Below are 26,046 nucleotides of genomic sequence, written 5' to 3' on the forward strand. Positions count from 1 at the left end.
GATTCTGTGTCTCAGGAAGCCACTCGAGTCACAGGGGGGTGGGTAGGTTTGGAGTAGGGCATGGGTCTTGTAGATTGCAGGGTCTGATGAGGGATTTTGGTGGGGGAGCCTGCCTGCAGGAGTTTTCCTTGCTTGCTGGCAACTGGGGCAGAGATGGGTGGGGGTTCCAAGGGACTGGTTGTATGCAGGCAGGGGAGATTTAAAACAAAGGAAGGACCTATGATTCTGGGAGAGAGTTTTGAATTAACAATTTAAAAAGCAGCACTACAGTTCAGGAAGAACCTTAGCAAAATTCAGGGAAAACTGGACAGTGCGGGACAGATATATAGGGACAAGACTTAATGAAAACTGCTCACATGCACAAGACATTCACACTTGGGAGCTTCAGGGCACACAGTGGTGTTCTCAGGCTTCTTCTTTAATACAGCTTCAGTAAAACGACAATGCAGATATTAATGTAAAAAATATATGAAAGCACATTACAAACAGTGTCATAGACTGTTTATTACAATTCATGGAAAGGACAAGACACTGAGTATGTGACAGGTTCCTTCTTAACATCAAGGTCTCACTCTGTGGTCTGCACAGTGAACAGTCAGCGTTGTGTTGGCTCCCCGTCTTCACTGGGGACAATGTTCAGGCAGCCCTGAAACACACAGCACAACGGCCAGCCTCAGCCATGTCTCTAATGCCAAGATAGCTTTTCTTTGCTTGAGTAGTTATGAGGTCCATAAGCATGGACTCAACCAACCCTGAATCAAAAATATTCAGAAAAAATTTAAATCATATGACAATGCATATGTATATTACTTTATGTATTGTAAGTAATCTAGAGGTGATTTATGTAAACATTGTCCATTTATAAAAGAGACTTGAGCACCTTTAGACTTTGGCATCTTGGAACCAATCTCCAAAGATACCTAGGAACAAATTAATCTAGTTCTAGAAACTGGGAGGATACTAATTATGAGGCAGATACCAAAGATACCTAGGAACAAATGAATCTAGTTCTAAAAACTGGGAGGATACTAATTATGAGGCAGGCAAAAACTTTAAATGCATTTTTCTTATTTACTTCAAGAAATAGAATTCTAAATGTATTCCCAGCTACTCAGGAAGCTGAGCCAAAAGAATCTCAAATTCAAGACTAGCCCAGGCAACTTAGTGACAGCCTGTTTCAAAAATGTTTTAAAAACAAAAGGTGGAGGATCTGGGGATATAGCTCAGGGTTAGAGTACATATAGGTGTACACAAGGTCCTAACTTCCATCCCTATACTGCTAAAAATAATTTTTAAAGGCATATGCTTAATTTGAATACAGAGATACTGCCTCAAGATAAGTTTTGCTGCTCTGTTACTGTTGCATGCTAAATCAAATTCAATAGTTGAATAAGTGCAGAAGACAAATGAGGCCCACTGGGTCTTTCACAAATAAGTGCCACCATAAGAAGGTGCTTCACACTGTGCAACTCTATTCGATCAGTGGAAAGCTCTCTAGTGGATGTCATTATATGCTCTGAATAAGGAGGGATGCCTATTAGGACTTAACTGTATGCAGAAATAGACTGATTTGTTAAGTTCATATAGTTATACCCTAGTTGTGAAAGAAAATATGGTCATAACAACAACCACTTTGGGAGATTTTTACTACCAAAGTCTTGTTTTTCTATATTGAAAAAAATACAAATTAGGTTCTAACAAACAATCTTTTAGTAAACTCTTCAAGAAATGATAGGTACAAGAAAAAGAAAAGAATTGATAGGTACAGGGGCTGGAGAGATGGCTTAGAGGTTAAGAGCACCATCTGCTCTTCCAGAGGTCTTGAGTTCAATTCCCAACACCCACATGGTGGCTCACAATCATCTGTAATGAGATCTGGCGCCCTCTTCTGTATACATAATAATAATAATAATAATAATAATAATAATAAAAGAATTGATAGGTAAAACAATCCACTTGGTGAAATTATTTTCTAACCTTATCAGGTGTGTTGGTACATACTTTTAATCCCAGCACTCAAGAGGCTGAGGCAGGAGGACCAGAAGTCCAGATTCTTCCTTTGTTATATAACAAGTTCAAAGCCAGCCTTAGATACATGAGAAAACAAACAAACAAAAATAATGCTACTACAGAAAGTCTCTCCAAAGGATTTCCAATTTTAGAAGGGAACCTGCTTTTCCTGTGTAAGTGGACATGAGAGAACAGTGGTTGAAATCAGAACATGGAGGACTAAACATGTATTGTTTCTGGGAATTCCATCAGATGCTGACTTTTGAGTTAGGTCAAAATGCTTTCTCACCAACACAAGAGGCAGCTTCAGTGCCAATAAGTCACTGCCTTGTGGATCAGAATAGTCTTCCCACCAACAGCAGGCAGCATTGTGAATTATTCTGGGTGAGCTTTAAATACAACCATATAGCTCTTAAACTATATGAAATCAATCTGAGTGTGTGTCTGTCTGTCTACCTGTCTCTTCCTCCTTTTCTTCCTTCTTCCTTCTCTCTGACAAGGACTCACTATGTAGTGAGCTGGCTTCAAACTCAGTGATTCTTCTACATCAGTCTCCTATGTATGAGCTACAACCAGGCTGAAATTTCTTATATGAGGCGTTGCAGAAAGAAAAGAAAGTAACTGGTGGATGGTGGTACACACCTTTAATCCCAGTACTCAGGAGACAGAGGCAGGCAGATCTCTGAGTTGGAAGCCAGCCTGGTCTACAGACTGAGTTCCAGGACAGCCAGGGCTACACAGAGAAACCCTGTCTCAAAAAACAAAAACAAAAGGAAAGTGATGTTTTCCTTAGAAAATAGTTTCCTTTTGATATATATACACACACATATGGAGGGGGGTGTAAACACACATGCCCATACCTGTTTCTCAGAACCAAACCTATGCAAATGTTCTACACTAAGCAACACCCCAGCCACAATAGTTTACTTTTTACAAAAGATTTTTTTTACCCCTCTTCTGAAGAGTCTACGGAAGAAATTTCTCTTTGGCCTGAGAATGTCAGGACACAAATACTCTTTTTTACGAGATGGCAAATCTCCATCTTCCTCTTCATTGAGATCCTTGAAACATCCAGATTCAATCATCTGTATGCACAGAAGACAGGATAGAGCAGCTTTGGAGACACCATGAGGTCAGTGATCTCCCAGCATCATCAGCTCCCACCCAGCACCTGATCTCAATGTGGGGCACATCATGGTTCCTGGACTCTTGGTTTCTCACCTCCTCTGGGAATAAGTAAAGTGGCCTCTTGTTCCCCTTTCTCCAAGTGTACCCCCACCCCCCAAAAAGCTAACTTTAATGGAGCCAAGCTGCCAGCTAGCCCTGCTTAGGAAGTATGACTCCAGGGTGGCAGGCAAATCCCAAGATCATCTTTGCCCACCTCTTGTAACTAGGACCAGAATAGCTATCATGCTTCTGGAAACTGCCGATATGGTCTTGGCTTACCCATGATCTAGTTCTCATGGTCAAGTCTTTTGCATAAATTTACTTTGCAGATACACACACACACAGGTCATTGTTGAGACTAGAAACCTACTCTGCTAGAAAGATTAGTACCTCATTCTGCCAGGGGATGGTGACACTCCCTGTAGCAAATTCGGCATAGAAGATTTCATCATTGTTGTCCAGGCTGACTCCTTTCACTACAGAGAACTGCCCAATATCCAAGATATCCTTACAATAAATGGCCTGAGGCTGGGCACCAAGAACAAAGAGAGGGATCAACCTATGAGACAACTAGAATAACTTTTCTTTTTTTGTTGTTTAGTTTTGTTTTCTTCTGGATTTTGAGACAGGGATATGTAGCCTAGGCTGTCCCTGAACTCACAATCTGGCTGCCTTGACCACCCCCATGTGCTATATCTAGCTTGTAAAAGATACTTTGTTTTTAATTTTCAGCTGCTGGGAACTGGACATAGGGCCTGCACATGCTGGGTAAGAACTCTACCGCTTACCTACATTCCCAGTCCTAAAGCAACTCTGAGCTTCCTTAATTACAAAGAACAGGTCCACACATAATCCTCCCTACCCTTTCAAACTAATTTTCTAATTTATATCATGTATATTCTGTGACACAGCAGTTTCTGTGTCACTTTTCTCAAGGAACTTTCAGTGTCACAGATCCTGTGGTGTCTCTGTCCAGTCCCCCCTACTACCACAGGTGTTCATATACACCTCATGAAGACCCCTTTTCTTCTCTGCAGCAGAAAATAGATTGCAAAGGCTGAAACTATAGAAGGATAGAATGGATTGATTCTGTTGGGACACAAAGAGAGCTATAAACAGCCATGGAGACCACTGGCTATGGGATCCACTAGTGACAATTTTTACCCCTCTTCTGGCCCTGAGCATCCTACTTAGCATTTGGGTGAAAAGTAGAAGCAACCTTCTTGCTAGCAATTTCTCCTGTACGACTAGGGCCCAGGCCTGCAGGCTCTACCTTGGCACTGGTGTCCTCAGGAGCAAGAGATCTGACAAGCATCCAGGGCTGTCAAGGCCCAGGCCTCCATTCCTGCAGAGTTTTACTTGCCCTTCTGGGACTAAGGAGAACACAAGGCACAGAACTCTGCAACTAAGGACACGCCATCTACTACTGCAAAATGCACTAACAGTCCTGAGGAGTCACTGCACTGTTTGCTGGGTTGAGCAAATGGTGAGTGCCATTACAGTGGTAGTCTGCAAAGTCAGTGGTCAGCACTGTCCCTATTCTCATCTACCCCACAAAGTATAGGACAGAAGGACTAGCAAATCCTCTCTTGGGACAGTCTAGGCCAAAAGTCCAGACCCATACAGCCCTACAAACTAAGAATCTTAATTCTGCAAGCAAAATGCCCAGAGTTTGCTGAATTGCCTTCAAATGGGGTAATTTGTTTAAACCAAGAACATAGACAGTCTAGGATAGGCCCTGTTCAGGGTGTTCCCCTTCCCTTCAGAGACCACATTGGTTTGTCTTTCCTACTTTTGACCCAAGCAGCCCCATCTCTAGACCTGACAGCTATATGAAGTCAAGGTCATGCATGTTGCACTGTCAGGCAACACTTTCCCAGCATGCCAGTCAGTTTGTCTTCCTGCCTGTCTCTCCAGGCAGAGGCACTGCCTTGTCTACCTTGTTCTCCCTTTGCTTTCACACCTAGAGCTGTGCTGGAGATATTGCATATGCCCTGAATATCTCAAGTAGACATAAAGAAGCAGTTACCACTATAATGAATACTATGGGTATTAAGCAAACACATCAAGTTCTGAAGACGTCTTACAAATAAAAATATCTCAATTGTAGTTCTGTCTTAATTCCACACAACAATAAAATTTAACATATCTTTCCACTTTTAGAATGTGTCTATAGCAGACTGCTAAGGGTATCTTCATTCAATTATCTTTACATCAGTAGTTCACTTATTATATACCAAGCACTGACAAGTGCCAGGCCCTGTGCTTCTGCAGGCGTGACCTTTTTTTATCTCAATGCATACTCCTGAGGAAGCACACAAATGACAGCTCCTGAGGGATGTACACTCCAGACTAAAGCAGCTATGTAGAATCAGTGCAATGAGTGAGCACAGGGACGGAGGTGAACCCAGCACTGAGATGTGAACAGAAACACTGGCATACAAAGAGCCTTGAAGGGCATGCCAAGGAGGTCTGAAATGGCACTGAGAATTGGGAGGACAGGAATTTGGCTATCCCAGTAGTGACAGACTGCACACTCCAGGCCTGGGAGCCAGAGAGCTACTAAAAGGTCTGCCTGAGGCTGTGGGGGTGGTGGGATATAGGCACAAGAAGAAGCAGAAATAACAGACCTCATAGAGCAGAACCCACATGCTGGCTGTATCAAGTGTGCTTTAACAAAAGACTGCTATAGGAATCGGTGTTCTTGGGGACCTAGCTATTCTGAGTAGCATACTTACATCAGGAGAGAAAGGGGGATCTAACATATTTGCTTCCAGCCTGCTGAAGTTAATGTCCTTGAACACTGGGTGCTGCTTTACAGCAGCAGCTCCACCATGACAGCCTAGCCGATGACTTGGATCCTTGATGAGTAACTACACAAGAGAGAAGCAATCAAGTGAAGCTATTAGGGTAGATATATAAACTGCAAACTGTCCTCTTTAACAACCAAAGAAGTAGGGTGGCAGAGAGGGCATATATCCAACTAAATAGCCACTACAGTTTCCAAGTTATCAACCAGACTGTACAACTTCAGACCTAACTAAGTACATTATAGTTTCACAAAGGGTAAAACTCAAGTCTTCCTTGAGTGATCAAGAGATGGAAGCTTGAAGTGCCGTGCCTCATTGTGCACCCTTTTAATCTCAGCACTTGGGCAAAGGCAGGCGAATCTCTGTGAGTTTGAGGCCAACTTGGTCTACATAATGAGTTTTAGGCCAGCTAGTGCTATATAGACTCTGTCTAAAAGAAAAATGAAAACAAAACAAAAAAAAAACCCAGCAATTTGAATAAACTAATCCTCAAGTAAAAATGTTATAATAACTAAGGGACAATTATTAAGGAAATCATTTTAATGTTGCTGAATTTATAAAAAGAAGCCTTTATTTATTAGAGTACTAAGGACCCCAAGTGAGTCAAAAATTTAGTAAGCTTCCTTTTAGAAACTCTTTGTCTCTGTCTCTTTCCAATCTCTAAAATCATCTCAGCTTTCCCCCCTTTTGGTTTTATTTATATAATTGTGTGAGTGTAAGTACATGCCATACATAGTGTGTGTGTGGAGGTCAGGAGACAGTTTTCCAGACCAGGAATCTCTTCTTGCCTTCGACCTTTTTGAGGCAGGGTACCTCATTGTTTCTGCTGCTGTGTTGTGTATTCCAGGCTAGCTGGCCCCACAAACTTACAGATGATCTCCTATCTCTACCCCCATTCTAACCTTAGGAGTACAGGGATTACAGATGTGTGCCACCACATTTGGCTTTTGGCATAGATTCTGGAAATGAAACTCAGGTCATCAGGCTTATACGACAAATGTTTTAATTCACTGAACCATCTCCTGGGCCACTGGGTTTTTTCAAGACAGGGTCTTGTAGCCTAGGTTGATTTTGAAGTCCTCATATGCATATCTGTACCTCCAGAGTGCTGGGGTTATAGACATGTGCCAACTACACACCGAACAGTCTCTTTCAAAAGTATTCTTAACGTGTCTACAACTGTCACAAATTCAAATAAGCTTTCCTCTATAATTACTATCAATAAAAAAAGATTGGCCCAAATTCTTGTATACCCTCCTCTCTGCTCTTGGGCAAGTTACCCGTGTGTCCTTAGATGCTTTCCTACCATCCATCTGTAGGAAATTTAACCCATTGTTTAAGAGCCAGTTGTTTCTCTTCACAATAGTTACTGAGCATGATGGTTGATTTTAGCTGTTAAATAAACACAATCTAGAATCATCTGGAAAGGGAGTCTTAAAGAGAATTGTCCAGATTAGATTTACTTGTGTGCATTCTTTTTATTTTATTTTCTTTTTATTTTAAACTTTTTCTTTTCTTTTATTTTAACTCATAATTTTTATAATTATTTTATATTACATTCTGACCAGTTTGCCCTCTCTCCACTCTTCCCAGTCTCCCTCCCATTTCCCCTCTCCCCAGATCCACTCCTTTTCCATTTCCCTTCAAAAAACGAAGAGAAGGAAGAGAAGGAGGAGAGGAAGAGGAAGAAGAAGAGGAGGAGGAAGAAGAGGAGGAGGAGGAAGAGGGGGGGAGAGCCGAGCGGTGGTGGTGCACGCCTTTAATCCCAGCACTCGGGAGGCAGAGGCAGGCGGATCTCTGTGAGTTCGAGGCCAGCCTGGGCTAAAGAGTGAGTTCCAGGAAAGGCACAAAGCTACACAGAGAAACCTTGTCTCAAAAAATCAAAAAATTAATTAATAAATAAATAAAAGAAGAAAGAAGAAAAATAAGAAGAAAGAACAGGCCTCCCAGGGGTATCAACCGAACACAGCATAACAAATTACAATAAGACTAGGCACAAACCCTCATATCAAGGCTGGATGAGGCAACCCAGTAGGAGGAAAAGGGTCCCAAGTGCAGGACTTGAGGGCATTCTTGTGAGGGATTTTCTTAATTGAATTCATTGAGGTAGGAAGACCCACTCTTAATGTAGACTGCACAATTTCATGGTCTGGATCCTGGATTGAATGGAGATAGGCAGATGAGAACTGGTATGTTTGTATAAATTCACTGGTCTTTGCTGTTGAAGGTAGATGTGATGTGACTAGTTGCTTCAAGTTCCAGCTGCCTTGACTTCCCTGCAGTGACAGACTATAACCTGCAATTATGAGCCAAATAAGCCCTTTCTCCCCTAAGTTGTTTTTATCACAGCAATAGGAAACAAACTGAGACAAGGACTATGTATCTCAACAACTTACATTCATTACTTGATTTTATCCTCACAGCATCTTGTCTCACCTGCATCTTATAGAAAACAGACTGAGGTTTAGAGAGGTAAGACACAGGATGCTAAGACTAGGCTAATTGCAAAGCTAACCTACTTACAAAAGCTGTTTTTTAGTTTAGTTGGGCAGTGGTGGCACACCCCTTTTATCCTAGCTCTTGGGAGGCAGAGGCAGGTGAATCTCTGAGTTCAAAGCAAGCCTGGTCTACAGAGCAAGTTCCAGAATGGCCAGGGCAACACAGAGAAACCCTGACTCAAAAAAACAACAGTAACAAAAAGCTGTCCTTTGCTCAGAGTCTACATTCTTCCCCAGTGCCTCTAGCATAAGAAGAATTTTATCCTTGGAATCCTTGGGCCCTTCTTTAACTTAAGTTTAGAGTACCCAAATTCTGCCTGCTAGTCATTCTTATGGATGTAGGCCTAAGATTAAATTGTGAGCTCCTTGGGGGCAGGCTCTATCTCTGCTTTCACATTACAGCTCTGTCAGTGTCCCATGTACAGCAAGCACTCAGTCAATATTTACACAGCCGAATGTAAAAGAATCTTGGTCAAAACACTGTGAAATGCTGTCAGCTACAAGCTGAGTAGGCTGGCTGGGAAAAAAGCCAGAAAGATCCCACGGCTCAGTGACAAATCAGTAACACTCATCATTTTGTATATGAGAACAAAATAAAGGCGCCCCAAATAATTATTCCCCAGATAGTATCAATTCACACAAGTTACCAGTATAGTTCAGTAATAGGCACAATTGTTGGCCATTCTCACATCCACATAGGCCCAGGCCTTTATCTCCTATCCTGCCAAGCCACTCTCTCCCTGAGTCACAAGCTAGGTTCTTCAGGGCCAGCACAGCCTCATCAGCTGCTTTTCAAAATGTTTCTTGTCTGTGTATCCCCCCAATTGTTCCAACCCTAGGCTGGGGTGCCTCAATTCCAACAACCCACAGCTCACACTTGGCTATAATCACCTAATGTCTTTTCCTTGCCTTTCCCTCTGTCACTTTTCTTCATCAACTTAAGACGGTATGATCCAGTACTCAGTTCTTTTTTGCACCCAGCCAGCTTCCCTGCATGTCTGCATACCTGATTCATACCTGCCTAGCCAAACTGTAGAGCCGGGCAAAGATAGCTCTCTGCTGTCTCTGGGCCCATGTCCCTGCACAGAGCAGGGCAGGAACAAGACACCAATGGGTTATGGACAGTATCTTCCCTATGCATGCACTTGATGCCTATGAGGAAGGTTCTTTCACTCCCCAGCTCTTTGGCTTCATGTTCTCTAAATGGAGCTTCATAACTTACCTGAACCCATACTTGCCCCCACGATGCTGAGGGCTTAAGAAGACAGAAGTCCCTTTTCGGAAGTCCCACAATGAATCTGCCACTTGCACTGCCCCCAAACTATGAGAGGGAACTACTCACATCTTCCCTTGTACACTAGTGCCTCTCTCTCCCCTACTTAAGGCTTTTGATCTAGCAATTACACTTCCCCACACAAGTGCTCAAGTTTCCCCCTATTCAGTGTTGCTGCTCTGTCAGTTTGGGATTCAGTCTTGACCCCTTTTCTCCACTTCAGCAACTCCTACAAGGTCCACTCAGAATCTGAGCATTTCTCACATCTGCTCTTCTATCCATGCCACACCTACATTCACATTTCTTCCAGCTCTTTGGCCCTAAATCCTCCCAACTATGGTGTCTCATCAGCCCCCATGTTCTGGTTTCTCTGGCAGCTGGCACATTTGTAGTATTTGTTCTGTTTAGTATTAGTGGCTACCAAACCTGCAACAGAATGAGAACACCAGAAGAGCCAGGACTTCCCTTTGTTTAATCACAGCTGTATTCCTAGTGCCTAGGACAGTGCCTAGGAAGATGCTCAGTGATTCCTTGTTGAAAGAAAAATTTTAAAGATGCTATAAAGGACAGGTCTCAAAAGAAAAAAAAAAGCCTATAGGTTTTAAGGTAAGCAAGTGACAAATGTTGGTATAGGCAGCCAACAGTTGATTTAAAAAAAAAAAAAGACCAGCCCTGAGGGCAGACAGCACACAATTGCTTCTAGCTCATTCTATAGTTATGGCTTAGGACTTGATTTCTGGCATCACTGTGTCACACGAAAGGTGAAGGCCCTAATACAATAATCAAATCTGTAAGGTACATGTCAGTCTGGCTCATGCAGGCCTTCAAGTAAGAGTGTCTGTGATGATTTAAAGAAAAAGAAATTGGCAGAGACAATCTTCCCATTTCAAAATACATTACAAATGAATTGAGATTAAATTTCACATAAAATGAGTCAATGAACCAGACTCAGCAGCTGTTTTCTGAAAACAGAGTAACTTGGTACCATTCTTCCTTTCAGTAATGTCAATACAGAAGAAGAGTCATGAATTTTCCTCTGCTTTGCTCTGGTTGATCAGTCATTTTCCAAGCCTGGGTGGAGAACTTTGATCTCTGCTTTCCTTGTCTGCCTGAGATGAAATTCCAGGCAAGAGCATCAGGAAGGAGGTTGGTTACTGAGAGGCCTGGCTGAGCTCACCTGCACCTGGGTCTTACTGTTGAACGAGGGTTTAGAAGCTGGGAAGTGGGTGGCTGCCCTGCTTCTAAAGACTGCCTACCTACTTCACTACTGCCTTCTGAACCATCAAAAGAACAAGATGAATCGAGTCAATCGTTTTCCTATCTCTGTGGAACCTGACTCACCATGCTGCAGATAGACTTGGCATCCTCTGAAAACTTCTCAGAGTACTCCTCAGTTTCATTCCTCACTCTTCTTTCCACTTCCTCCCGGCTGACTTTTTCTTTATATTTTTTGAATGGAGAGTGTCCTTCAATCATTTCATATAACAGACAGCCAAGTCCCCACCAATCAGGACCAAATGTATACTTTTCATTATTGATAATTTCTGGAGCTACATAACAAATAAGAACAATTTTAATTAAATTTTAGTTTTAAATATTCTTATGATTAGTTCCAAGTAATACATTATTAATTTAATGTTTGTTACAACATGATCTAAGAACCTTAAAAACATGCTAAGTTAAAAAACCACACAGGATCAAAAAAAACCCAAACATCATATGATTATATTACATGAAATACATGGAATATACAAATCCAGAGACTGAACATAAATTCATGGTTGAAAGGCCTGGGAATAGAAAGTGAGGAATAGGGGGTGGTTGCTAACAGGTCATTAAAATCTGAAGTGATTAAAGAAAGTTCTAGAATTAGATAAAGTAATGGTAATGATGGATGCACAACTGTGTAAATGGACTGCCATGGAATAATCCTCTTGCACACTGTAAAGATTTGTCACTTGAACTGGTTTAATAAAACATTGACTGGCCAGTAGCTGGCCAGGAAGTTAGGTGGGAAAGCCAAACTGAGAATGCTGGGAAGAAGGAAGGCGGAGTCAAGGAGTTACCAGCCAGATGCAGAGGAAGCAAAATGAGAATGCCATACTGAGAAAAGGTACCAAGCCATGTGGCTAAACATAGATAAGAATTATGGGTTATTTTAAGTGTAAGAGCTAGTTAGTAATAAGCCTAAGCTACCAGCTGAGCATTTATAAGTAATATTAAGCCTCAGAGTCATTATTTAAGAAGCAATGCCTGGTATTTGGGAACAGGCAGGCCGGAGAGAAACTTCTGCCTACAATGGACTAATATCCACTGAATCATATACTTCAAATAGTTGGATTCTTTGATGTAAAGGATAATTGTAACCGTGTCTATGTATCTATACTGGATAAACTTGACTGCTGCAGGGTAGGTAATATGGTAAAATGGTACTGGAAAGAAAGCTTGCCTCCTGGGGGTGCTCCCTCCACTCGAATGTTCCCATGGGTGCCTCAAGTGCAGTGTCATCTGTTCCCAAGTCAGAAGAAACCCCAGAAACCTGCAAGGGGAGGAATGTCAGGCTCTGAGAGACCCACCATGCACTTAGGAGCTACCAAGATTAGGCTGGCATTGCCCATACATCTTTGGAATAATCTGAACACGATTAATTTCCCAGGGGTCATGTGGGTAGGATTTGTGTGCCCACATGGGATGCTAGCTGCATGAGGAGTCCTGTGGCCTTACCTGACTCTGCCCTCACGAAACTACATAATCTTGGTGGTGGGGTCTATGGGCACCACTTCTCATTTATAAAAAGAGGGCTGTAGACTAGAAAAATCCTCATACAGTCTAGATCAGTGGTTCTTAACCTGTGGGTCGCAATCCCTTTGGGAGTTGACTGACCCTTTCAACAGTGGTTGCCTAAAACCATTGGAAAGCACAGGTATTTATGTTACAATTTGTAAGAGTAGCAAAATTACAGTTACAAAGTAGCAACAAAAATAATTTTATGGTTGAGGAACTATATTAAAGGGTCACAGCATTAAGAAGGTTGAGAACCACTTCTCTAGATCCTCAAAACATTTACAAAGATGCTGGGTTAAATTTTAACATTTAGATAACATTTGAAAGTAATGGAGTTGATATTAGGAAACAGCCATTCTTTAGGGAAGTAGCATCAGTCGTCATCTAACAATCTGAGCACTCATGGGCTCAAATGCTGCTGCACAGACAACTGAGGTGTTGGGATATTTTTCTAGCCTCTGTTTCCCCAATTACTTTGTAAATCAGAGTTCCTTAATTTGTTTGTTTTTTGTTTTGGGGAACAGGATTTCTCTATGTGGCTTTTGGCTGTCCTGGAACTCACTCTGTAGACCAGGCTGGCCTTGAACTTGCATAGATCTGCCTGCCTCTGCCTCCCAAGTGCACCACCACTGCCCAGCATAACCAATATTTTTAATGGTGGCTCAGTTACCTCTCCTCTGTACCATATATCCAATTTGCTCCATGTCTCCTTGGCATCTCCCTGACAGTCTTCTTCCCAGAGTTCTCTCTCTCCCTGGAAATCCTGCCTATTCTCTTCTGTCTAGCTATTGCCCATTCAGCTCTTTATTATACCAACCACAGTGATACATATTCATAAAGTGTAAATAAATACTCTGCAACACACTGACAGTGGGAATGCTTCAATACCACACTCTCACAAAAAGACAGGTCATCTAGAAAAAAACTAAACAGAAAAATGCTAGAGTTAACATGTTATAAACCAAATGGACCTATCAGATATTTACTGAACATTTCACCCAAACACAAAAGAATATACCTTCTTCTGTGCACCCCATGGAACTTTCTCCAAAATTGACCACATACTTAGACCCAAAGTAAGTCTCAACAGACACAATAAAATTGAAATAATTCCCTTTATCCTACCAGACCACCATAGAATAAAGCTGGATATCAACAACAACAGAAATCTTACAAACTCATGGAAACTGAACAACTCTCTACTGAATGAAAAATTGGTCAAGAAAGAAAGAAAATTTCTAGAATTGAATGAAATGAATACACATCATATCCAAATTTATAGGATACAATAAAAGATGAAAGTTTGTAGCCCCAAGTTTAAAAATAAAAAACAAAAAATGAACAGATCTCATACTCAAAACTTAATAGCACATGTGAAAGCTCTAGAACAGCATTTCTCAATCTCTGGGTCTTACATTACAATTCATAACAGAAGTATCAACAAAATAATTTTATGGCAAAGGGTCACTACAACATGAGGAACTATATTAAAGGGTCACAACATTAGGAAAGTTGAGAACCACTGCTCTAAAACAAAAAAGAAGAAATCACACCCAAAAGGAGTAGATGGCAAGAAATAATAACTAAGGACTGAAATCAATAAAATAGGTACAGAGAAAACAATACAAAAAAATCAATGAAACAAAAAGTTGGTTCTTTGGGGAAAAAAAAGTAAGACTGATAAACCCTTATCCAAATTAACTAAAAGGCATGAGAGAGACAATATCCAAATTAACAAAGTCAGAAAGGTAAAGGGGGACAAAACAAGAAACATTGAGGAAATCCAGAGAATCATAAGAACAAAAATCTGTCCTCCACAAAACTGGAAAATCTAAAAGAAATGGATAATTTTCTCAATATATACCACTTACTAAAGTTACATCAACATAAGATAAGTCATTTAAACAGACCTATAACCCCATAGTGAAATAAAAGCAGTCATGAAAAGATGGGTCAGATGCCAGGTGGTAGTGGCACACGCTTTTAATTCCAGAACTCAGGAGGCAGAGGCAGGCGGATCTCTGTGAGTTCAAAGCCAGCCTGGGCTACAGAATGAGTTCCAGGAAAAGGCGCAAAGCTACACCAAGAAACCCTGTCTCAAAAAGACATAGATAGATAGATAGATAGATAGATAGATAGATAGATAGATAGATAGATAGATGGATGGATGAATAAATAAATAAAAGATGGCTCAGTAGTTAAGAGCACTGACTGCTTTCCCAGAAGACCCAGGTTTAATTCCCAGCATCCATGTGTCAGCTCACAACTATCTAGCTACAGTTCCAGGGGATCCAACACCCTCACACAGACATACATGCAAGCAATAGCATCAATGCACATTTAAAAAAATGTTTCCTAAACAACAACAACAAAAGCCCAGGCTAGATGATTTTAGTGCAGAATTCTACTCAGTTTTCAAAACAAAAGTTAACACCAATATTTCTCAAATTATTCCATAAAATAGAAACAAAAGGAACATTGCCCAATTTGTTCTATGAGACCACAGTTATCCCGATACCCAAACCACAGAAAGCTCCAACAAAGAAAGAAAATTACAGATCAATTGCCCTTATGAACATAGATGTGAATATACTCAATAAAATACTTGCAAACCAAGTCCAAGAACACATCAAAAAGATCATTCACCATGACTGTCTTAGGGTTTCTATTGCTATGAAGAGACAACATGGCCATGGCAACTCTTATAAAGGAAAATATTTAATTGGGACTGGCCTACAGTTTCAGAGGGTTAGTCCATTATCATCAATGGTGAGACATGGCGACAGGCAGGAAGACATGGTGCTAGAGAAGGAGATGAGAGTTCTACATCTTGATCTGCAGACAGTAGAAGGAGACCTGTGTGCCACACTGGGCATAGTTTGCACATATAAGGCTTCAAAGCCCACCCCCATAGTGACACTCTCCTCCAACAAAGCCACGCCTCTTAATAGTGCCACTCCCTATGGGCCAAGCATTCAAACACATGAATCTATGAGGGTGCATAACTATGCAAACCACCACAGTGATCAAGTAGGCTCCATCCCAGAGATGCAGGGATGGTTCAATATATGAAAATCAATAAATGCAATCCACTATATAAACAAACTGAAAGAAAAAAGCCAAATGATCATCTTATTAGATGTAGAAAAGAAGGCCTTTGATGAAATCCAACACTCTTTCATGATAAAAGTCTTGGAGATATTAGGAATACAAGGGACATACCTAAACATAATAAAGGAAGTTTACAGCAAGCCTATAGCCAATATCAACTTAAATGGAGAGAAACTCGAAGCAGTTTCACTAAAATCAGGAACAAAACAAGGTTGTCCACTTTCTCCATCCCTGCTCAATATAATACCTGAAGTCTTAGCTAGAGCAATAAAACAACTGAAGTAGATTAAGGGGATACAAATTGGAAAGGAAGAAGTCAAAGTATCTTGCAGATGATATGATAGTATACATAAGAGACCCCAAAAATTCCAGCAGAGAACTCCTATGGCTGATAAACACTTTCAGCCAAGTAACTGGATACAAAATTAACTCACAAAAATCAGTAGTCCTCCTACATACAAATGACAAACAGATTGAGAAAGAAATAAGGAAACAACACCTTTCACAATAGCTTCAAATAATATAAAATATCTTGAGGTAACTGGTCTTTGAGGAAGATGGAAAGATCTCCCATGCTCATGGGTCAGTAGGATGAACACAGAAAAATGGCCATCCTATTAAAAGCAATCTATAGATTCAGTACAAGCCCCATCAAAATTCCAACACAATTCTTCACAGGCCTTAAAATCACAATTCTCAATTTCATATGGAAACACAAAAACCCAGGATAACTAAAACAATCTTGAACAACAAAAGAACTGCAGGAGGTCTCACCATTCCCGATCTTAAGCTATACTACAAGGCTATAGCAATAAAAGCTGCATAGTATTGGCACAAAAACAGAAACGCTAATTAATGGAATTGAATGGAAGACCCAGACATATACCGAAATACCTATGGACATTTGATTTTTTTTTTTTATAAAGACAGAAATACACACTGGGAAAAGACAGCATCTTCAACAAATGGTGCTGGTCAAACTGGATGGCTGCATGTAGAAGAATGCAAATAGATTCATACCTAGCACCCTGCACAAAACTTAACTCCAAATGGATCAAAGACCTCAACATAAAACCAGGTACACTGAACCTGGTAGAAGAGAGATTGGGGAATAGCCTTGAACACATTGGCACAGTAGATGACTTTCTGAAAAGAACACAGATAGTGAAGGCACTAAGATCATCAATTAAATGGGACCTCATGAAAATAAAAAGCTTCTGCACAGCAAAGGACACTGACATTTGGTCAAAGTGGCAGCCTACAGAATGAGAAAAGATTTTTACCAACTTGACATCTGATAGAGGGCAAATATTCAAAATATATATAGAACTCAAAAAACAATATAAAAAATAAATAACCTAATTTTAAAATGGGTACAAATCTAAACAAAGAATCCTCAATAGAGGAAACTCCAATGCTGAGAAATACTTGTAGAAACGTTCAACATCCTTAGCCATCAGGGAGATGCAAACCAAAACTATTTTGAGATCCTATCTTATACCTGTCAGAATGGCTAAGACCAATAATACAAGTGACAGATCCTCTGGCAAGGATGTGGAGAAAGGGGAACACTACTCAATTGCTGGTAGAAGTGAAACCTTGCACAGCCACTATGGAAATCAGTATAATGGTTCCTCAGAAAGATGGGAATTGATCTACTTCAAGATCCAGCTATACCATTCTTGGGTATATACCCAAAGGAGGCTTCATCCTACCACAAGGACACTTGCTCAACCATGTTCACTGCTGCTCTATTAATAATAGCTGGAAGTTGGAAACAACCTAGATGTACCTCAATAGAAGAATAGATGAAGAAAATATGGTACATTTACACAATGGAGTACTACTCAGCTTTAAAAAAAAAAAGACATCAGGAAATTTGCAGGCAAGTGGATGGAACTAGAAAAAAAATTAACCCTTGGAACGAGGCGATGGTAGCACATGCCTTTAATCCCAGCACTCGGGAGGCAGAGGCAGGCAGATATCTGTGAGTTTGAGGCCAGCATGGACTACAGAGCTAGTTTCAGGACATCCAGGACTGTTACACAGAGAAACCTTGTCTCAAAAAAAACAAAACAAAACAAAACAAAAATCATCCTGCATGAGGTAACCCAGAACCAAAAAGATAAATATGGTAAATTTACTTATATCTGGATATTAGCCATTAAATAAATCCATAGGCCCAGAGAGGTTAGGCATAGAGGAAGGGACTAGAGGAGACATACGGATCTCCCTGGGAGGGGGAAATAGAACAGATTTTATACATGGACTGGACCAGAGGTTTGGGAGAGAATGGGAGAATCAGGTAGAAAGGGGGAGGGGAAATGGAATTGAAGGAGGGAATGAGAGGAGAGACAGCTAGAACTGAAGAGCATTTGAAGCAGGAATGGAAACCTACTGTAGTGGAAACTTTCTGTAATATGTGAAGGCAATCTGAATGAAGTCTCCAAGTAAATGAGGGAGTCAGAATCCCTAATGGTCATCTCTTGTCACCAAAGCTTCCAGTGCCAGGACTGAGTTTCATCCAGTTGAGTTGTTAGCTGAAAGGGTCCCATGGAAACCCCCAAACAACCCAGGCTGTGGCCAAGATAATAGGTTGCTCTCCACAAACTGACAGCAAGGCCCCATTGCTGAAGACAACACCTACACAACTCACTGAAAACAGAAAGATCAAGATGGTGCCTACATAGAACCTTTATCCCCATGTTCTAGTGCCTATGACATGGAACTGTACTCTGCAGGCTACCAAAAGAGAAAAGCAAACAGCAGCCCAACCACAAAACCTTTGATCTACAATCTGTTCTGCCCGCAAAATATGCTAGGGCGCCAGGCAGTGGTGGCACACGCCTTTAATCCCAGCACTTGAGAGTCAGAGGCAGGTGGATCTCAGTGAGTTGGAGGCCAGCCTGGTCTACAAATTGAGTATGAAGTTCCAGGACAGCCAGGACTGTTACACAGAGAAACCCTGTCTTGAAAAACTAAAAAAAAAAAAAAAAAAACTAAAAAAAAAAAAAAAAAAAAAAAAACCTAAGGCAATAGTGTCACAAACCTTACGGGAGTAAAGAACCAATGTCTGATTTGACTTAAGGCCCACTGCACGAGATAGGACCCACACCTGACACTGCTTAGGTGACCAAGAAATAGCATCTAGATAACCCAGAGACCTAGGGTAAACCCAATACAACTGGTAAAAAAAAAAAGTAACAATAAAATAACTCCTAATAATATTCTGCCATACTCATAGTTCAGTGCCTTTCCAGCCATCATTAAAGAGGCTTCCTCCTGCCACAGATGGGAACAAATACAGAGACCCACAGTCAGACATCACACACACACACACACACACACACACACACACACACACACACACACACACACACACACATGGGGGGGGAGGGAGAGAGGGAGGGAGGGAAGGAGGGAGGGAGGGAGGGAGGGAGGGAGAGACAGACAGACAGAGACAGAGAGACTTTGAAACACAAAGCTCTAAATGAGATGTCTCCATCAAATCCCTCTCCTCAGAGCTCAGGAAACCACTAGGAAGAAGAGGCAGAAAAAGCTGGAGATAGAAGACACCAGGAGAACAAGGACCTCTAAAACAACTGAGCAAATCTCATATGAACTCATAGAGATTGAAGCAGCAATCACAGGGCCTACATGAGTCTGCACCAGGTTCTCTGCATATATATACACTACATTTTTCTTTTTCTTTCTTTCTTTCTTTTTCTTTCTTTCTTCCTTTCTTTCTTTCTTTCTTTTTTTTTGGGGGGGGGTTGGTTTTTCAAGAAAGAGTTTCTCTGAGTAGCCCTGGCTGTCCTGGAACTCACTCTGTAGACCAAGCTGGCCTTAAAACTCAGAGATCTGTCTGCTTCTGCCACTCAAGGATTAAAGGCAGCACCAACACCACCTGGCCCTCTACATATTTATTATAGTTTTCAGTTTAGTACTTTTATGGGACTCGTGTAAACAAGTAAGTCTCTGATTCTTGTACCTTTTCTTGGGGCTCTTTTATTATTCTGTTGGCTTGGGCTTGTCCAACTTCAACATGATGGTTTTCATTTTATCTTATTATATTTTATTTTGTTGTTATCTCCTAGAAGCCTGTTCTTTTCTAATAAGAAACAGAAAGGGAGTAGATCAGGATAGGAGAGGAGGTGGGGAGGAATTGGGAGAAGCAGAGGGAGAGGAAACTGTATTCAACGGCACTCAGATTATTTTGTATGAAAAAAGAATCTATGTTTAATAAAAGGGGGGAAAGAATTAAGAAGGTGCTGGCACATGCCTCCAGTACCAGCACTAGGGAGGCAGAGGCAAGTGGATCTCCCAATTCAAGGTCAGCCTGGTCTACAGAGTAAGTTTCAGGAGAGCCAGGTCTACACAGAGCAACCCTGTTTTGAAAAAAAAAAAAATTGGGGAGGGGGCAGAGAAAAAAATGCCTATTAGCCAAGCATGGTGATACACACCTTCAATCCCATTTATCACCATGTTTGCTCCCCAAAATACTTGTTCTTTCAAAATTAAATTTATACATAATCATTGTTTTCAGTCCTGAAGAACGTGAACTGTTGTGTTTGTATATAAAGTATCACAGTGATAATTAGCTTTATTAAAGGCTATCTCAGGGGCTGGCAAGATGGCTCAATGAGTAAAAGTGCTTGCCTTAAAACCTGACTTGCCTGAGTTTTATGAAAGAACTGACTCACTTGAGTTGTCCTCTGATTTCCACATGTGCTCTCTGGCATGCTCACATGTACACATACAGATACACAATAATAAATAAATGCAATGCAATATTTTTAATTAATATGTTTCAATGTGACATTACTTTTATGGCTTAATGAGGTCTATACTATTAAAGTAAATGAAAAGCTTTTTTTTTCTCTAGGTTCTGGAGCACTGGGCCACCTGACAGGAAAGGATAAGGTCCACCAAAGGCATCTTTCACTTACACATGTAGCCAACAGTACCAACTCTTCCTCGAACCAGCTCCCCTTCTGGGACTTCCAGAGCTAGACCAAGATCTGAAATTCGGATGTGTCCTGTGTGTGTTCAAACACAATGTACAGATCATGGGAAGAAGTAACAGCATAATAGTAACAATTTTAACTGGGAGGCAAAGTCCATCTAAAAAGCATTGACGAGGGCTGAGGATATAGCTCAGTAGTAGAACATTTGCCCAGCATATTCAAAGCTCTGGATTTCATACCCGTGCTACAAAACACACACACATACCAAATATGCATAAAAAATAGCAGTATCTAAAAGTTACATTTAACCTTTACACATGTAATGAAATTTCATATAGCACATTGAGTTTCACTAACAGTATGAAATTAGATTTATACTTGAAGAAGCCCTTTAACAGTTTATCACCAGATAAAAACAGAGGTACCATATTTATTATTTCCTTATAACTACCAGTGGAAATAATGAAATTAAGACCCTTTACTTAGAGACCTTGCCTATGCAAATGCTTTATGTATAGAAGGGCATAAATGTTTGTTAAATTCCTATGAAAGTAACAAATTACAAAAAAATGTTCTTCTAAAGATACTTGCCATTGGATTTAGACCCACCCTATTAACACACCTAGTAAACTACTCTGTGTCCTACAATATAACATGTCCTCTCCCTGCCTCTCTTTTAAAGCAACTTCAGTGCCAACTCTAGACAGCAGTGCAGCACATCTGACCACAAATCACAAGCTTAGAGTCAGATGATGCAGACACAACCTGGGAAAGTTACTTTTTCCAGCACCTTTCCTCTTCACGGGGTCAGTACATAAGTTAGGTAACAAGCAGAAAGCAGTGGCAGAAGTAGACATAAAGCTATGTATTGATTAATGCCCCATATTTGCCTTCAGGACTCAGCCACACGGGCCTATTCTCTGTAGCAATCACTCTGGCTCTGGTTCTGGCTCATGGTCTCTACTATACAAGAAGATCCTTTTAGCCACTAAGAATCATTAGACAGAAGCTCCTTCTCAATATTGCTAACCTACTTAGTGTAAACACAGCCAGCATCCTAGCAATAGGGCTCCTCCTCAGATCCAGAGACACCAAGAGCAGAAGGAACTATGATGCTGACAAGGAGCTGACTACAAGGGCTAGTCCCCATCTACCACCACAGGTCCCCATAACAGAAGTCCACATCCCTGACCTGTGACATGTGATATATGACGAGAATAGCACTGAAGACAGCATGTCAAGTTCAGAGAGCTGAGGAGTAAAGAAAAATAAATATGGGCCAATAGCAGAAACCCAGAGGGCAAATACTCATTTTGGGTTTATTTTCACCTACTTAAAACATCCATCATTAACATCTGACATTTCTGCTTTTACATAAGTACACGTGATAGCAATGCATCTGTTGGGTTGGTTTGTTTTTGTTTTTGTTTTTTTGGGGTTTTTTTGTTTTTTTTTTTAAGAACACATCCCAAAGAATTTCTTTTAGTTATTATTTCCAGTCTGCATTAACTGGCTATGTCCACATTAGCTTCCAAGTATATGTGTCCCTCTGACAGGTGTACACTTAAGCGTAAAAGCCTCTCTTTACTTACCACGATCATCAAGGAGGATATTCTCTGGCTTTAGGTCTCTACAAGGAAAGAAACAACAAAAAGCTGTTATTCAGAAATCAGTGCTGTAGTTCCTAAGCACTGAGAAGAAACAGCCACAGATATCTCGTTGGCAAAAATCAGTAGCTAGAAGGGCAGAAAGCAAAACCACTCTCTGTGAGCAATCTGAAATGTTATAGGCTTCAGACACAACTACAGGTAGCTGAAGAATGCTACAAAATTTGCTAGGCATAGTGATGTATGCCTATAAAAATCAAAAAGAATCTCAGCAAGCATCATACACATGTTAAATGTAAAATGAGCCGGGCGGTGGTGGCGCACGCCTTTAATCCCAGCACTCGGGAGGCAGAGCCAGGCGGATCTCTGTGAGTTCGAGGCCAGCCTGGTCTCCAAAGCGAGTTCCAGGAAAGGCGCAAAGCTACACAGAGAAACCCTGTCTCGAAAAAGAAAAAAAAAAATGTAAAATGAACTTCTTTGAATAGTCCTGCCGAGTTAAAGACATTTTAGTGGTTCTGTATGCAGGCCTAAGTAAGGAAAGCAATTAGTCCTTAATGAACATCATTCATTCTGTCTTGTTGTTAATATATTTTAAAATGCATTACCTTTCATGAAAAAGTACTTTCAATGGTTTTATATTTAATTATGACTCCACATTTGAGGACAGTCCAACCTCCCTAGGTACCTCTGTCAATCTGTAGACATATCACTAGAGCACAAGAAAAGGACAATCTGAAGCTAGCAGTATAAGACAATACCCCAGAAATAATGCCATAGCAGCAAGATGAGCCAGACAACCAAGACAGGAAAATCCCAGAGATCCAAAGTGAGCCCCTGCCAGCAGCAGACAGCTGGTGCCTGCCATCTGCTCAGGAGGCTCATGGTGGATGTCACTGCTGTCAGGGCAGAAGGTAGAAAGCGGGTAGGAAAAACCAAGTGGCCTGGCGGCTGTTTTCCAGTGGGCACATATGCATTCATTCTCTAAGTACAAGAATAGTGAGCATTTTTGTTTTTCCTTTCTATCTTTCTAGTAATAAAAAATCCTATTAAACATTACTAAAAACTAAACTATTCTTGACATGGAATTTTCACAATCTCATTGATTTTCTATCCTTTCCAGTCATCCTTCCATCTCACATGTCTCAGAGGACCCAACCCCAAACCTCTCTGCTCAAATGTGGCCTGCCATCACTATGGCTCCCCTGAGTCCTGCCTCAGATGTACATTTCTGCCTGGTCCTTTGTGATCTATGGGTTAATTAAAGTGTTAGAAGCTGGGCTGGAGAGATGGCTCAGAGGTTAAGAGCACTGGCTGCTCTTCCAGAGGTCCTGAGTTCAATTTCCAGCAACCACATGGTGGCTCACAACCATCTGTAATGAGATCTGATACACTTTTCTGGCCTGCAGTCATACATGCTGTATACATAATAAATAAATAAATCTTTAAAAAAAATAAAGTGTTAGAGGCTAACCCTATGTCTGGCCCCCTCTATATAATCAGCTATACGATCAAATGTAGATACTACTGTGAGCCAGTAAGTATCTTTTATGACAATTCCTATCTCCACCCCAACACCTCTACCCCTCCAAAATAGTAACAGCCTAAACAGCCTAGACAGGAAGCTATTGAAGAGAACTCTTCAAAACTGTGATAGGATGCTGAAGTGTCATGTTGTAGAAAATTATTTTAAGGTCTGTTACTTTTGTTTATGTTGCATTTGTTTAACTCTGTGAGGTTGTGATACTTTGCCTGTCTAAAACACTTGATGGTCTAATAAAGAGCTGAATGGCCAATAGTGAGGCAGGAGAGAGAAATAGGTAGGACTAGCATGCAAAGAAAATATATAGGAGAAAGCTGGGAGGAAAAACGAAGAGAAAGCAGCAGCCAGAGAAGGAGGAGGACTCCAGGGGCCAGCCACCAAGCTACACAGCAAGCCACAGAGAAAGAGTAAGATTTACATAAGTAAGAGACTGGGAAAAGTCCAGAGGCAAAAAGTAGATGGGATAATTTAAGTTAAAGAAAGCTGGCAAAAAAACAAGTCAAGCTAAGGCCAGACACTTATAAGTAAGACTAAACCTCCGTGAGTGATTTATTTGGGAGCTGGGTGGCAGGCCCCTCAAAAGAATGAAAGAAAACATCAACCCAATAACAGTGTCACTCTCCACAGTAGATGGCTTCCTTAAGGGTGTGGGAGGGCAAGGGCTCAGTCCTATTTAAGGGGCAGACCACTGAGAGTTCAACCACGCCTCAGTGAGTATACACAAATTGGACTTTTTTTTTTGCTCAGAGTAGGAGGTCACAGGGCAGGGGGAAGTGAATGTGATAGGTATATGATGTGAAATCCCCAAAGAATCAATTAAAATATTACAAAAAAATAAAACTACCATTAATATTTTAAAAAACCAAGAATCATTGTTGTGGGATATTTGTGCACTGTATGAAGATATATTGCTGTGATTGGTATAATGAAAAGCTGAAGGGCCAATAGCTAGACAAGAGAGAATACAGGAGTTTCAGGCAGAGAAAGAACTCTGGGAAGAAGAAAGGTGGAGATGCCATTGAGATGCAGACTAAAAGTCAGATATATGATACAGAGGAGAGGTAACTGGGAACGTGGCAGAATGTAGATTGAAAAATATGGGTTAATTAAGTTATAAGAGCTAGTTGAGAAAAAGCCTAAGCTAAAGGCCAAGCTTTCATAATTAATAAGAAGTCTCCATGTTGTTATTTGCAGACTGGTGGTCCTGACGAGATAGCACTACTACAAAAAATTTCTCTATTGTCTCTGTTTCAGTTAATGCTTCCAAGTTCGTGCCCTGACTTCTGTCAGTGACGGACTGTAACTTGGAAGCATAAGCCAAATTCTTTCCTTCCCCAGAGAATTGGCCAGAGTATTTAATCACAGTGACAAAAACTAAACTAGAATATAATTGTTGCAATAATACATGCTGAACACTAGTCAAAAATCTGATATCTAAATGCTTGGAACTCTGACATACTGTGGTCCATTGTCTAGATCCAAAGTAATAACATTGGCCATCTATCACTGAATACCCACTGTATGTCATGACTGTGAACTGTATATACTCCATCTCTAGCCATTTTCACAAAGATTCTCCAGAGTAAGTACAGATAAGGCAATACACTTGAGGTGTTGCAAAATTAAGTGGAAACATACTAGACACATACTAGGAGACAAGCTATGATACTGGATGTGTGTTGCTAAGTAAGCACCAGGGCATTAGACCACCAAGTGCTGTTTCTCAAACCTTCCTTCATAAGCTTTATTTTTCTAGGCTTTTGATGAAAGTAAATAGCTCTTTTCTTTTCTTTCTTTCTTTTCTTCCTTTTTGTTTTGTTTTGTTTTTCGAGACAGGGTTTCTCTGTGTAGCTTTGTGCCTTTCCTGGGACTCACTCTGTAGCCCAAGCTGGCCTTGAACTCACAGAGATCTGCCTGGCTGTGCCTCCCAAGTGCTGGGATTAAAGGTGTGCGCCACCACTGCCTAAATAGCTCTTTTCAAACCATCCCTGAGATTGGGCACAACATATTTTAGCAAAGAGGACACTGAACACAACATAATGAGATGTGATATGCCCTTGTTAGTAGTTAGGCCATTCCAGCCCCTCAACTGTAAAGAGTTTATTAGATGTATTCTCTTGGCTCCTTTTGGGTTGAATGGTGATGATCTAACCATAATCCTAAAACAGGAAGATAGACTATTTGGCATATCCATGAGTTAAAGATAAATAACATTGTATTTATTTTTTACAGCTGAAACTGCAGGATCCCCTGCTGACTTGTATATAACACATATGTAA

At 40.8% G+C, this 26,046-nt stretch overlaps 1 protein-coding gene across 9 annotated transcripts in view; it reads right to left on the minus strand.

The window, feature by feature from the left end:
• Positions 1–484: 484 nt before the first annotated feature.
• Grk4 (G protein-coupled receptor kinase 4) overlaps positions 485–26,046 on the minus strand; it is a 103,807-nt gene continuing 78,245 nt past the window's right edge. For 5 of the 9 annotated variants that reach the window (XM_052736156.1, XM_052736151.1, XM_052736157.1 and 2 more), the window contains 7 exons: positions 22,213–22,250; positions 20,603–20,692; positions 11,100–11,308; positions 5,916–6,050; positions 3,568–3,705; positions 2,961–3,095; positions 485–646 (listed from right to left, as the gene is read on the minus strand). In XM_052736156.1, coding sequence (XP_052592116.1) covers positions 596–646; positions 2,961–3,095; positions 3,568–3,705; positions 5,916–6,050; positions 11,100–11,308; positions 20,603–20,692; positions 22,213–22,250 — 796 coding nt within the window. In that variant the 3' untranslated portion in view covers positions 485–595. The remainder of the gene's footprint in view (positions 647–2,960; positions 3,096–3,567; positions 3,706–5,915; positions 6,051–11,099; positions 11,309–20,602; positions 20,693–22,212; positions 22,251–26,046) is intronic. The other 4 variants (XM_052736153.1, XM_052736154.1, XM_052736155.1 and 1 more) reach the window with 4 other exon arrangements.

This window comes from Peromyscus californicus, unplaced genomic scaffold (genome assembly GCF_007827085.1).
Source record: "Peromyscus californicus insignis strain IS unplaced genomic scaffold, ASM782708v3 Scaffold_13__1_contigs__length_99412109, whole genome shotgun sequence".
Taxonomy (NCBI): domain Eukaryota; kingdom Metazoa; phylum Chordata; class Mammalia; order Rodentia; family Cricetidae; genus Peromyscus; species Peromyscus californicus.